The sequence below is a fragment of the Podarcis cretensis genome (genome assembly GCF_951804945.1).
Source record: "Podarcis cretensis genome assembly, chromosome: 4".
Taxonomy (NCBI): Eukaryota; Metazoa; Chordata; class Lepidosauria; order Squamata; family Lacertidae; genus Podarcis; species Podarcis cretensis.
The window spans coordinates 90,110,159-90,123,923 of NC_137173.1; the positions used below are offsets into that span (position 1 = coordinate 90,110,159).

Here is a 13,765-nt window from a genome sequence, read left to right on the forward strand (position 1 = left end):
ACACCCATCGCCTTGCTCCTACACCCCTTTGTGAGGTAAATGCCATAAATGTAAAGGTCATGACTTTACCCTAAGAATCATGGGAAATGTAGTCTGTTAAGGGGGCTGGAACTGTAGCTTTTTGAATGGTAAACTGCAGTTCCAAGAATCTTCAGGGAGAAGCAATGTGTTTTAAATGTATGCCACCTACGTTTTGCTGCCATCTTTTAAGTGAGGGACCAGTGACAGGATTTGCTTCCAACTTCATCTCCATCAAGCCCTGGATATAATTTGGGTCCAGAGGAAGAGGACAAGCACATAGTGGTGAAACAAACAGAGGCATTCAGGGAGGGATCACTTTCCTTCCTCCTTTTCCTGCTGCAATCGCAGAAGTGCTGCCACCAGTGACTTCCACTCTGAGGCAGCTGCCCAGGTAAGAGTGGCATGGTGCGGCGTACCTTAACTTGGGGGAGGGTTTTTTAAAAAAAACACATATTTTTGCCATTTTGTCACCCCCCTCAGTGATGACACCCAGAGTGGCCCGCACCCACCACATCCCCCTTCCTACGCCTCTGCCTTCAGATGTCTTCTAAAAGTCAGATAGTTTTTTATTTCCTTGATATCTGATGGGAGGGTGTTCCACAGGGTGGGCACCACGACAGAGAAGGCCCTCTGCCTGGTTCCCTGTAAGCTCACTTCTCACAGTTAGGGAATTGCCAGAAAGCCCTCAGAGCTGGACCACAGTAGGGTGGGGGTGGAGCTGAACAATGGGGGTGGAGTTGCTCCTAAGAAGACGAGGCAGAGCAGCCCTTTAACAGCTGGCAATGCTTGTCTTTCCTTTGGGCTGGAGCTCTTGAACCCATGGCACTTGGGGCCTCCTTTCTCTCTCTGCCAGCCATTCGTGCTCTGGGCTGCCTCTTTCCAGCTCTGGCGATGCCCTTTCAGGTCACAGAACTGCAGAGAGATGGCAGGAATTGGGCCAGACGCCCCTCCTCTCTCTCTTACACACACACACACACACACACGAATTGGGGCTGCCAGCTTCTGAGTCGCTCTCTCTGCTTGTCTTTTCTAGGATCAGGTGCTTAAGGCGCCATATCAGCTGCAACAAGATGGCCCCCTTGGAAGTCCTGGAGCAGCCTGCAGTGTCAGGTGACCAAGTGGCCCTCCATTTGGGGACGGAGGAGGGCAGGAATAGGCTAGGGGGGGCATCTAGTAAAAAGATACAAAGAGCCAGACGGCTGGATCCAACCCGCCTATCAGCGACAGCATCTGGAAACCCCCCCCCGCAACCACCCCATTTTGTGGGGTCTGTTGGAGGAAGCAGGGGGCTGGGCTGCGGGGCAAGGCAGGGGGCAATTGTCAGTGGGAGGGGACCTTCCTTCCCTGGGGAGCCATGTTCTGGGGGCAGGAGGTCAGGATTGGCCCCCAAGGCCTGGGATGTCCTTCTCCTGTAGTAGGACTCCCCCCAGAAGGAACTGACAGCCTGACTTTTGCCTTTCAGCTGCTAGACAAAGATCAGCTTTATCTCCTGGGCATCATCCAGGACTTCCAGGCAGCTTGGCTCAGGGGGCTCCGAACCCTGAAGTACTCCAAGGAGGAGACTGCCAAAGCCATTCTGGTGAGTAATGGGTGGTGTGAGGGACCCCCATGAGGAGGGAGGGGCAGAGAGGGGCTGGCGTTTGGGGTTGGAGCCGTCCTCTGGAGACTCCTGGAAGGAGCTGACTTTCCTCCTCTGCTCTCTTCCAGGACATCCTCGACCACTTGGAGTACTTCAGGGATCGCCCCCTGAGCTTGGCCCTGGCCTTCCAGGCCCTCCTGTAGTTGAGGTGAGTGGGGTCTTTGAGGTGAGTGGGGTCATTGGACTGGGCAGGGCTGCAGGGGGCAGAACTCCGGGGGGAGCTTTGGGTGGGTAAGTCAGGTAGAAGGGAGAAGGGGACAATGGAGACTTGGAGGAGGCAGTGTCTAACCCCTTCCCTTTCTCTCTCCAGTTTTATGAGACCCCACTTCAGTCCCTCTATGATGAGTGCAATCCTCCATAGAACAACAGAGGCAGTTCTGGGGAGTGCAGAGGAGGACAAAGAGGTATGTCCTCTGCTTTAAGTTCTCTTTGCATAGCTCTTTCTTCTTCCCATACTCTTACAAAATTTAACCCAGCAGCACTCAACCTCTCTTCTCTCTTTTCCCACAGGAACTGAAGAGGCCATTCCAGAGCCTGCTGGGGGGTCTCCTCCGAGAAGCCCCCAATACTAGCACCCTTCTCCAGTTGCTTACCGTAAGTATGCTGATAGCACCAGGGGTGGTTTTAGGGTTGCCCCCCTGTCCCTTACCCAACTAACTGTCCCATTTCTTTTATCCAGTAGGACCTCCGATATTACGCCCTTTTGGGGAGTGAAGACCAAAGGAAATTAGGGGCCAGCAGTATATCCCTGCTGCTGGCCCTTTCATGAAGATTCCCAAACCTCAGAGTAAGTATTTTGCCTTCCTATATTCAGTTCTTTGGTTGTTTCCATCTTTCCTGGGTGGGGCTGCTTCTCTTACACCTATCCAGGGTGGGGTAATAGTGTCATCTGACTCAGATTTGTCTTTCCTCTGCAGAACACAGTAATTCGTCCGGAGCTGGCTTGTTTCAGGAATAATCTGAAAGAAGGTAAGCCCCACACCTTGGGGACAGTGAACTCCCTTGTCCCTTGTTTGCCCAAGACACATCTCCCAGGTCTTCTTGCTGGGAGTCCTGGAGGACCTGCTTCCTGCCTGGTAGGCCTTTCCCACCTGGCCTGGGAGGGCAGCACCCAGACTGACTCCAGCTACAAGAAGCGGAGAGGACTGAACAGATTTTCTCTCTTTTTCATTCTTTTCCATCCAGATGACACCATCATTGAGGAGTTGTGATTTTCCTCCTTGAAGAAATTGCTGCTCTATTTGGACATCTCAACTGGCCAAAGACTGGCAGAAGAAGAGGCACTGAGAATCAGGAGAGGGACAGATGATTTAAGCAGCCATGAAATATGGACTGAGATTGGGCAGAACAAGAAAGAAAGAAAGAAAGAAAGAAAGAAAGAAAGAAAGAAAGAAAGTTTTTGATGGATTTTGAGTAAACATGCAATAAATTGTTACTGTTTTGAATTTCATTGTATTATTGTCTTTCTTTGATCTGGACACTTTTCTGGTGTTGCAGCCTAAAATAGCATGAGCATTTTTTGCTGCTGCATCACTCCTCGGGTTGACTCATGTTAAGCTTGTGGTCCACTAAGACCCCTAGATCCTTTCCCCATGTACTACTAGCAAACCAGGTATCCCTCATCTTATACTGGTGCAGCTGGTTCTTCCTGCCAAAGTGCAGAACCTTAGATTAGCCCCTATAGGATTTGTTTTTGTTTTTGGTCATTTATGATTAAGTTATTAGGAGGAAAAAGGAATTAGGAGTCATTTTCATCAGAGGAATTAAGACAATTTATACAGATCAAACTGCAAACCTGATTGTAAATAATGCCATTGCAGGAAAAATGTAAGGTATAGAAGGGGACAAGGCAAGGATACCCCCTATCACTGCTTCAATCTATATCAGCCCTAGAGGTGTTGGTGCAGAGGATAAGAAATAATTCTGACATAAAGGGGATAAGGGTGGGCCAATGGAATTATAAGATAAAAGCCTTTGCGGGTGATGTGGTGTTTTCTGTAGAAGAACCATTGTCAAGTGTACCTAAGTGATTACCATTTTCAGAGTTGGTTACATTATTGGCAACTACATGAAATATACAAAGAAGATAACAAGAAAGGATTTAGCTATACGACATCCAGATTCCAAAAGGAAGTCGTAGAAGGGAAGGTGAAGCTGCTGAAAGGTGCATATAGTATTCTGTTAGAATGGGAAACAAAAGATGAAGAGGTGAAATCGAGAGCCAGTGTGGTGTAGTGGTTAAGAGTGGTAGTCTCGTAATCTGGGTAACCGGGTTCGTGTCTCTGCTCCTCCACATGCAGCTGCTGCGTGACCTTGGGCCAGTCACACTTCTCTGAAGTCTCTCAGCCCCACTCACCTCACAGAGTGTTTGTTGTAGGGGAGGAAGGGAAAGGAGAATGTTAGCCGCTTTGAGACTCCTGAAGGGGAGTGAAAGGCGGGATATCAAATGCAAACTCTTCTTCTTCTTCTAATGATTAAATGGGCACAGGATATAGGTCACAATATAATGTTTGAAGACTGGGAAAGATTATGGAAAACTGATTTAAAATTTACAGATTGCTCTCTGTTGAAAGAAAAGTATATGAAAATGATGTATAGATGATATACAACACCAGTACAGATAGGAAGAATGTATAAAACCGGTTCAAACATGTGTTGGAAATGTAAGGAAAAAGAAGGGACTTTTTACCATATGTGGTGGGATTGCAGTAAGTTTAGAAGATTTTGGGAAATGTTATATAATGAGTTGAAGAAAATGTTCCAATTAACATTTGTAAAAAAACCTGAAGCATTTTTGTTAGGGTTTTTAAGGAAAGACCTGCCAAGGAAATTTAACAATATCTTTATGTATACGACAATGGCGGCAAGAGTCTTACTAGCACAAGGATGGAAGAATAAAGAAACCCCGACTGAAGAACTATGGCAAGAGAAACTGATGGACTATGCGGAATTGGAGAAATTGACATACAAACTACGTGATAAGGACAACTGTGACTTTAAAGAAGAATGGGAACCTTTTACAAAGAATTTTAAAGAAACAACAAAATGAACTGGACTCCTTGGCAGGTTTTGAATAAACATTCACAAATTTATTATTAATAACATATAGACAAATAGGTTAAGTTTTTTTTACAATTTTATAATATGCAGAAAATTCTAAGTATGGAAAAACCAGAGAGAGGAGCTGGGGGAAGTCTGGGGGGGCTGGAGGGGGGGTTCTATTTTGGGGAAGGGGAAGGGTAAAATGGAGGGGGGAAATAAGGATGATATGTTTTATTGATAAAATGTTATGTTACAATTCCTAATAAAAAAATCTTATAAAAATGTGTACCTAAGTTATTGGAGGAAATAAGGAAATATGCAGATCTTAAAACAACTAAAACTAAGGTTTTGGTGAAAAAGATGGATGCACAGGCAAAAAAAGATTGGCAGATGGCCAGTGGGCTGACAACTGAGAAAAAGGTGAAGTATATGGAAATATGGTTAACAGCGAAAAACTCCAATATATTTCAAGACAATTATGTAAAGACATGAAAAGATATAAGAAAAAAACATTGAGTTATGGAGAAGAATGAAACACTCTCAAATGGGAAGAATTTTGGTTATAAAAATGAATATATTTTGCCCAAAATTCTATTTTTATTTCAAACCACTCCAGTAGTAGGCAGAACAAGATGTTTCAAAGAATGGCAAAAATATGTTTACAGGTTTAATAAATAATAATAATAATAACTTTTTATTTATACCCTGCCCTCCCCGGCCAAAACCAAGCTCGGAGTGGCCTTGTCTGGCAAGGGAAGAAACTGAGAATTAAATGTAAAATTTTAATAGATATAAAATAAAGAGGTGGATTTTCGTTGCCAGACATACAGTTGTATGATGTGGCGGCTTGTCTCCCCTTCTCCCCCAACACGGCTACCTACCTGTAATTAGTAATGTGTATTCTATGATGTAACAAAATCCAAATCAAGCTATGTTTTGGAACCATAATCGATCTTTAGTCAAGACTATGTCCTTTGATACATCAGCATAAATGCATATTCAGCTATGAAGCTCAACATATGACCTTGTGATGGTTAAAAATATAGTGAATTATGTCATGCTAGCTTACAGGGTTATTGTGAGTGATATATTGTGGCTGCTGGGTGCTTGAGGATTAGTTGTGGGGTTTATGGTTGTAGTGCATGGAGTGTTAGGGGATGGGTAGTATCTCTGGTGAGGCCACATCACGCTCCTTTTGGGGTAGTTTGTCCACCTTTGGTCCCCAACCTGTACTTAGTTCTCACCTGTGGCTACTAAAAGCTGTTAGAATGTGACAGCGACCACACTCCAAGAAACGGCTTTGACTGGCTGGCTAGACCAGGTTAGGATAGCCAACTGGCCTCAAATCCTGGGTAAGTGTCAGGGGCTGGCAGAGAAGGAGGAGTGGTGGACATTGCTTCCCCATCCTGACCCTTTGAGGGAGGAGGAAGAGGAAGACAGTATGGATTTACAACAGTGGTTTGCAGGAGGTCATGGCTCAGAAGCGGGGGAGTTGGGAAATAATGGGAGAGGAGGAGCAGGCAGAGCCAGAGTAGCAGCTGGCTGACACGTTGTCACTAGAAAGCATTCCAGATCCACCATCTCCCAGAATCTGGTGAGCCTTAAAAGTAGGAAACCAAAGAGTTCAAAGACAGAGGGCGGGTAGCAGCACCTGTAGAGGAGTTGATGATGATGGCAAATGAGGAAGTAGGAGAGAAGGGGGGTGGAGATTCACTCAGAATAACACCATTATTCCTGACAGCACCCTGACAGAAAGTTAGGGACTTCCTCTGCATGTGAAGACAGGGGACAGATTTCAAAATCCAGGGACTGTCCCCGGGAACCGGGGACATCTGGTAACCCTAAGGTAACGTATCTAGGAGAAGGAAACTCTGATTCTCAACCTCTGCTGCCCTGCAGGAAGATGTTAACACTGAGCAAACAAGTGTTGTAACAACTTGGAAGCATCCTGGACTCATGTATGTGAATCATCTAAACGAGTTTAAGAGCCCTGCTGGATCTGACCAATGGCTTATCTCGTCCAGCATACTTTTTTGATGGTGACCAACCAATCAGATGTCTATGGGAAATACATAAGCAGGACCTGAATGCATATCAGAACCACAATCAGATCACAACACTAATCTCCATAGATTCCCCCGAAACAGAAAGTATTTCAATAAAACATGGATAACCTCCAAGCTTCATGTGGTCTCAGATACATGGATAACCATGCGGTATTTCTGAAGCAGTGTAACGAAAACAACAGCATCTTAAACAGCCCCAGATGGAAGTGTTATGAAGAGATTTTCATTAAGAAGAATACAATTTGTAGTTGCGTGAGCCAGAGTAATGACACCATCATCTGTAAAAGACACAGTGCAACTTCACCTTTAATTAACTTAAAAGATGAAGTACAAATCCACTTTTAATTAACTTAACTTTGCCAGAGGTATTTAGCCTACTGCCAGGGTTTTTGTGATTAAGTGCTATAACTGGAACAGTCACCCCCACCTTCCTCATGTGCCCCATTTTTCCTAGTACTGAACATGGCAATTTGCAAAGCACACTAGTGAACTTTTCTGTCTGTGGCACTTTTCCTCTTTTGCAAGGACAGGCGAAGTCCCCAGATCCTGCGCAGTCCCCCCGTCATGTGGAATAACGACTCAAGACAACGTGCTATGGGATTAAATTGGCCACAATTTTATTAAATTTCAAATGTGGGTAGACCTTGGCTCAGGCATTGGGCGTTCTCCCTCCCTAGTCCCCAGCCGGGGACCTAGGGAGCATCAGGGTTATCCAGTGTTTGTGTGGGGGATGGGCCGGCTCTGGAGAACATATGTTCAAGCAGAGATAGCCGCCCCCGTTACGCCGCTGCAGGGGAGAGCAATGACGACCTTTCGGCGTACGGCCAAAGCCTCCCTTCAGAAACCCCTTTAACGGGGAACCCTGGTATCGCCGCCACAAAGAGGAAGATGGACTAAAGGATTCCGCCCAAGGCCTGATACCGCCAAAGTTGTGACGTTTTGCTACGGGAAAGGCGAAACCTGCCAATGCAGGGAAATTCCTTTCCGGCCCTTTAACAGCGACCTTAACGTAGCAGCGCCCGCATACCTGTGAAGAAAAATTAACCTGCAAAACCTGTGAAGAAAAGTTAACCTGCAAAATAAGACATTAACTGAGGGTGGGTAGGGTGGGAGAAGCTCTGGAGCCAAGTGAGGATTCCCAGGTAAGATCCTCCCTCTATTGTGTGGGCAGGTAATCCCTCCCCTACCTGGCCTGGTCTCCTTGGCAACACTTCCCCCAGGTGGGATTGGACAACTGACTGAGGTAGGTGGAGACCTCCAGGTATCCCACCTGGGGGAAGGCAAAGCCAAGCCTATGCTGTTGGGGCTGCTCCAGATCTAGGGGCTGCACGCGTCCACGCAAAGGGCGCCCCCCATTTTAAGCGGGGAGCAGTCATTACTAGTTGTATACTGTGCAGTTATTAAAAACACATGGTCTTTGGTTTGTACCCGGGAAACTATTTATTCTTAGATTGTAAGATGCAGCTGTTCAACTCCACTCTTCAAATAATTAGATGCTTGCCAACTTATGGATGTATAAAGATGGGACCTATAGAAAGCAATCACACTCTACCACCCTACGCAAACTGCAAGCATGGGTATAAGATCTGGATTAGCTCGATCTGGATTAGCAAGACGAATGCCTCGCTAGACGAAAAACGCGCAATACGAAAGGGTTTTTCGTTTCTTGAGTTGCTTCGCAAGACGATTTTCCCTATGGGCTTGCTTCACAAGACGAAAACATCTTGCGGGCTTGCTTCCTTTTTCTTAAAGCCGTTTATACCCAGGGAATCCGCGCTCCGCAAGACGAAAAAATCGCAAGACGAAGCAACTCGCGGAATGAATTAATTTCATCTTGTGAGGCACCATTGTACATATCACTATCGGCCTTGATAGATCACGGTGTGGTATAGTCTAATCTGTTGCTTGGAAATCTGTCTGCTGCAACTTTTACAAAAACTCTCATGTTTTTATGCTAGTGTCATTGAGACACCTTTTCCTCTTCCTGGCAAGAGCAGAACAGCAACAGGAAATGGCTCCTATCAACCCAGCTACTATTAAGTCTGGGGCCACCTACTGGTTGAACCAGTGATGGAGAGCCTCCTTATATGCCATTAGCCCAAGCCAGCATGGCCAATGCTTCGTGATGATGGGATCTGTAGTACAACAGCATCAGGCTGTCACAGCTTCCACATTAATGGAGTAAAACCATATAAAGGCATTTTTTACACTGGGGTAGCCAATGTGGTCCCTTCGAGATGTTGCTGGACTACAATTCGCATCATCCATCATCATTGGCCATGCTGCCTTAGGCTAATGGGACTTGGAGTCCAACAATATTTGAAAAGCACCATGCTGGCATTTAAAAAAAAAAAAAAAAAAGAGGAAGGAGAAGCATTTAGCTTGGTGGGTGACAGGCTTTGCAGGACTGATCTGGATTAATTTCTTTGCCATACTGATATTATACTTGACATTAAAGGCATGTGAACTTCATGACTTGGATGATCTCAATCTGACTTGAAGCTGGAGGAAAAACCTGTCAGCTAGAAAAGGCTTTCTCTGCTAAGAGCTGGAAACTGAGTTGGACTTTACTTGAGGTAAACAAGTCAGCTGTTGACCGAGAAGGATTTATCTGAGTGATTAAATTGAACCATTCCGATGCTCTCTGTGTATATAAACATTATTCCTGAGCTCTGCTCTGAAATGGAAAAGTTTGCCTGAATGCTGGTAAAAACTAGTGAGATGCTTTTTCTGAACCCAGAACTATGCTCTCACCCAATGAAAGGGTTTACTGGTTGGTTGGTTTCTTTAAAAAAAAAAAAAAAAAAGTTAATAGTTTTCAATATTTCAGTGTATATAGAAACCAGACTGATGTAAACATGTTTCTTATCTGTGTTTAAATAATGTTATTTGAACTCCTTTAATTTAGAAAATACCCAAGTTATGTGTAAGGATTTAGCAAGAAAACTATGGAGCCTATGCTTGGCAACTATACAATGTTGAAGGGATGTTATGGAGAACTCTGCTCTTTTATATTGTCTGTCATAATGTTGTTGTCTCAATGAAACCCTGATATTTTGCAGGTGCCATTTACAGTTTTTCTTTTGTCTCCAGAACAGTAACTGCAAAGTTGGTGCCTCTTACGTTGCAATAAGTAAATGGAGATAATAGAACATACTAGTAAATTGCCATATTTCATACCTGAAGCAGAGGTCAAATTTCAAAGTTTTTTTTATTTGCAAACCCACAGCTTATACATCTGTTGCACTACTCTGTAGCTCTATCTTGGCTACAGGTAGGCATAAATTTGGTTTGGTTTATGTTTAAATATGAAATTCACTAATCTTACTTCCTGAAACAATACACAAAATGAAAAAAAAAAATCTAGATTCAGGTAGGTAAGCGTGTTGGTCTGACGCAGTCAAAATAAAAGATTAAAAAGTAGTCCAGTAGCACCTTAGAGACCAGCTTAGTTTGTTCTGGTATCTGAAGCTATCTGAAGAAGTGTGCATGCACACGAAAGCTTATACCCAGAACAAACGTAGTTGGTCTCTAAGGTGCTACTGGACTACTTTTTAATTTTGAAAATAAATATCATTTGAAATTTGTACTTCTCTGCATTTTGCAGTGGGACTCTCCAAGCGAATGATGTGTTCAAAAATACACAAATTGGGGGGAAGCATGCATAAAAATGCATGTAGAGTGAAAATAGCATACAAAGATGCATTTCTTGGGGAAGGTTGCTTGCAAAAATCTGTACGTTAGGAGAAATTGGATAAAAAATAAGTTTCTCAGAAGAAACGTGTACCAAAATGCTGATGAATTTTCATTAAGACTTAAAAATAAAATCACAAACTGATACAGAACTGTGGTGACATGAACTTAATATAAGAAAAATGAGAACCAGGGAGAAACCAAAACTGACAGATTTGCCAATCCCTAGTTTACGCCCAGTCAGGACATCTCTTTCCACAGAATAGTCATCGCTTAAGGCATGGGTGAGTAAACTATCTCCCTCCAGGAATCTGAAGAAGTCTGCATGCACATGAGAGCTTATACCCAGAACAAACTTAGTTGGTCTCTAATGTGCTACTGGACAATTTTTATTTTAATTTTTTTATATATCTCCCTCCAGGTATTGTTAGACTCTAATAATAATAATAATAATAATAATAATAATAATAATAATAATAATTTATTATTTATACCCCACCCATCTGCCTGGGCTTCCCCAGCCACTCTGGGCAGCTTCCAAAAAAAATATTAAAATACTGTAATACATCAAATATTAAAAGCTTCCCTAAACAGGGCTGCCTTCAGATGTCTTCTAAAAGTCTGGTAGTTGTTGTTCTCTTTGACATCTGGTGGGAGGGCGTTCCACAGGGAGGGCGCCACTACCGAGAAGGCCCTCTGCCTGGTTTCTCGCAGTGAGGGAACCTCCAGAAGGCCCTTGGTGCTGGACCTCAGTGTCCGGGTAGAACAATGCGGGTGGAGACGCTCCTTCAGATATACTGGACCGAGGCCGTTTAGGATTTTAAAGGTCAGCACCAACACTTTGAATTGTGCTTGGAAACATACTGGCTGGCTGAGGCTGATGGAAGTTGGAGTCTAGCAGCAGTTGAAAGGCCTCAGATTCGCTGCCCTGGTGTATAGGATTGCAGCTGAAATGTAAACAGAGTAAAGGAGAACTGATGTTCTCATATATACCCTGGCTAACCCTGGGATAGGGAACCTGCGTCCTTCCAAGAATTGTTGGACCCCAACTCTCAGTATGATGAGATCTGGAATCCAGCAACAATTGGATTTCCCACCTCTGGCATAAGGGAAAGGGCAGTGGCTCAGACTGTTTCACAGGAAAAATATCCCAGGCTCAATCGATGCCATCTCCAGGTGGGTCTGGAAAAGATTCATGTCTGAACCTCTGGAGAATCACTGCATTTCAGTCTATAAAAATTACAGTCATACCTTGTGTTGCAACAGGTTCATGTTGCATCTTTTCGGGTTGCGAACGTGGCAAACCCGGAAGTGTATACTTCCAGGTTTCGCCGTGCACACATGCGCAAAAGAGTTCTGCACACTTTATACATGCACAAAAGTGCTCTTTTGCACTTGCGCAGAAGCACCACTCTAGTTACAGACTTTTCAGGGTGCAAACGGCACCCTGGAACAGATCAAGACTGTAACTAGAGGTACCACTGTAGATGGATCAAGGGCCTGCCAGGATGTAAGGCAGATCTCTCTCTCTCTCTCTCCCTCTCTCTCTCTCTCTCCTTCCTTCCTCTCTGACATTTCCTAGCAAGCAGTGTCATGCATAACTAAAACTGAAAACACCATGTTACTACCACTCTGCCAGTTTATTAGTGAGACTTAGGCCAAATTGTGTTCTAACCCATACTGTGAACCTGAGCAGCTGCTGTTTTGTTCTAGGAATTGTTGAAAGAAAGTTAAGGAATGGCAGACCTGCACATGGAACTGAGTTGAAGTATATGATTTCCTTTTACATTAATATTTATAGTCATGGCTCATAGGAAGAAATCACAAATGTTCCTGTGTTGAGCTTCAGTTTGCTTAGGTCAGAAAACTGCATCACCACCTTAGAGTGGGAACATATTGTAGTTTTATGAATGCTCTATTAGAGAATCCATATTCATCGAACCTTGAGCCACTATGAGTTTTGATTTAGCAACTGCTTAGAAGCATGCCATCAGTCTTGGGTAGCAGAGCTGTCCATGAAGAAGCTCACTTGATGTATATAATATTATTTCATATTAATATTCATACCCATCTGTTAGCATAGCATCCTATTCCTTTCTCAAGATCCACAGCCAAAATTTACAGGACATGGGTGGCAAGCCAAAGACAAGAATGGACAAGCAATTTTGGAATACTTAGCAAGCTTTGTTGACTTCCAAAGGTTTTGGAAATGCGGGCAGCCAAGACCAACTTGGCTCACAGGTCAGAGTGCAACAGAAGGTGAATATGGGTGGGATACAATTCTGGTATCACCGGAGAATTCCACAGAACTGCTACAAAAGTTCTTCAGTGTACTCATCTTTATACACTGTGGTCAACTTACTATAATCCTGTCAGTCATGGACCTGTGGTGTACAATCTCTTTCTGTTTAACTAGTTGAATTTCAGGGAACAAGTGCGTAGATTTCATGCTTTCATGTGCATTTCATAACTTGTTTTATTCTTTAAAGTTATGTATAAGGGGGAAAGCTATCAATTCATCCTAACCACTCCCCCCCTAAAAAAGTCAGAATTCCAATTTTCTTTAGAATAATTCAGCTTATTTGTGCGTCAGCCCCATTAACACGGGGCACTGTTTATCCAGCACCTAATGGATATAATTTGGTCAGCAAGTCTTTGTATTACATAATTTATTGCTAAGGGACACGTGTTTGAATAAAAAATAAGCATACTGTCTTTCTGATCAATCTTTCTCACTTTTTCTGTTTCTCATAGTTTTTCTTTTTTTTCTAATCTAAAATCCAGTTCTCCACATTTTGATATCAGTTTGCATTCTTTTCTTTTTTTAAAAAAAGGCCTCATGAAAATCTGCAAGCAATTTTCTGTGAAAGTATCCTAAATACACATTTTTGTATGCAGTTCTGCCTAATATGCACATTTTTGCACATCAATTTCGCCGAATACAATGCATTTTCCTATATTATTGTCAATAATTATACAATTTTGTACAGATTACTTGACTGGAGAACCTAATTGGAAAGTGTCATTTAGGTTGCTTCACTTTAAGTGCAAAATGAATCTAATTTCTTCCCCTGCACCATTCCTACCTGCTTGCAAAGTCAGGCCTGTGATGTTGTCTATGCAGCCTTATTCTGAAGGAAGAAATGGAAGCACACATAGATTTCACTTTTTCATCCCACACTTCCATTGCAATATTCAACAAAAGAGCTTGTGAAATTCAATGTACAACCCTGTTTCTGGTGCTTGCTCATTATGTTCCACATTTGTTGTCGTCTTTCATTATGCCAGAAGTGTCACTCCCTCA

General features: G+C 43.5%; 1 protein-coding gene across 2 annotated transcripts; it reads left to right on the plus strand.

Annotated features, from left to right (window-relative positions):
- The first annotated feature begins 1,469 nt into the window (after positions 1-1,469).
- On the plus strand, positions 1,470-3,056 carry LOC307214307 (uncharacterized protein). 2 transcript variants are annotated; one of them, XR_013837898.1, is made up of 7 exons: positions 1,470-1,600; positions 1,729-1,808; positions 1,971-2,064; positions 2,171-2,254; positions 2,343-2,447; positions 2,578-2,629; positions 2,846-3,056. XR_013837898.1 is itself a non-coding variant. In XM_079973139.1 (5 exons), exons 1-3 carry the CDS (start codon positions 1,921-1,923, stop codon positions 2,427-2,429), a joined length of 315 nt encoding a protein of 104 aa, XP_079829265.1. In that variant the 5' UTR covers positions 1,897-1,920; the 3' UTR covers positions 2,430-2,447; positions 2,578-2,629; positions 2,846-3,056. The 2 variants fall into 2 exon arrangements, 1 of the variants encoding a protein (XP_079829265.1); XM_079973139.1 differs by lacking the exons at positions 1,470-1,600; positions 1,729-1,808 and having other exon boundaries at positions 1,897-2,064.
- The last annotated feature ends 10,709 nt before the right edge of the window (positions 3,057-13,765 follow it).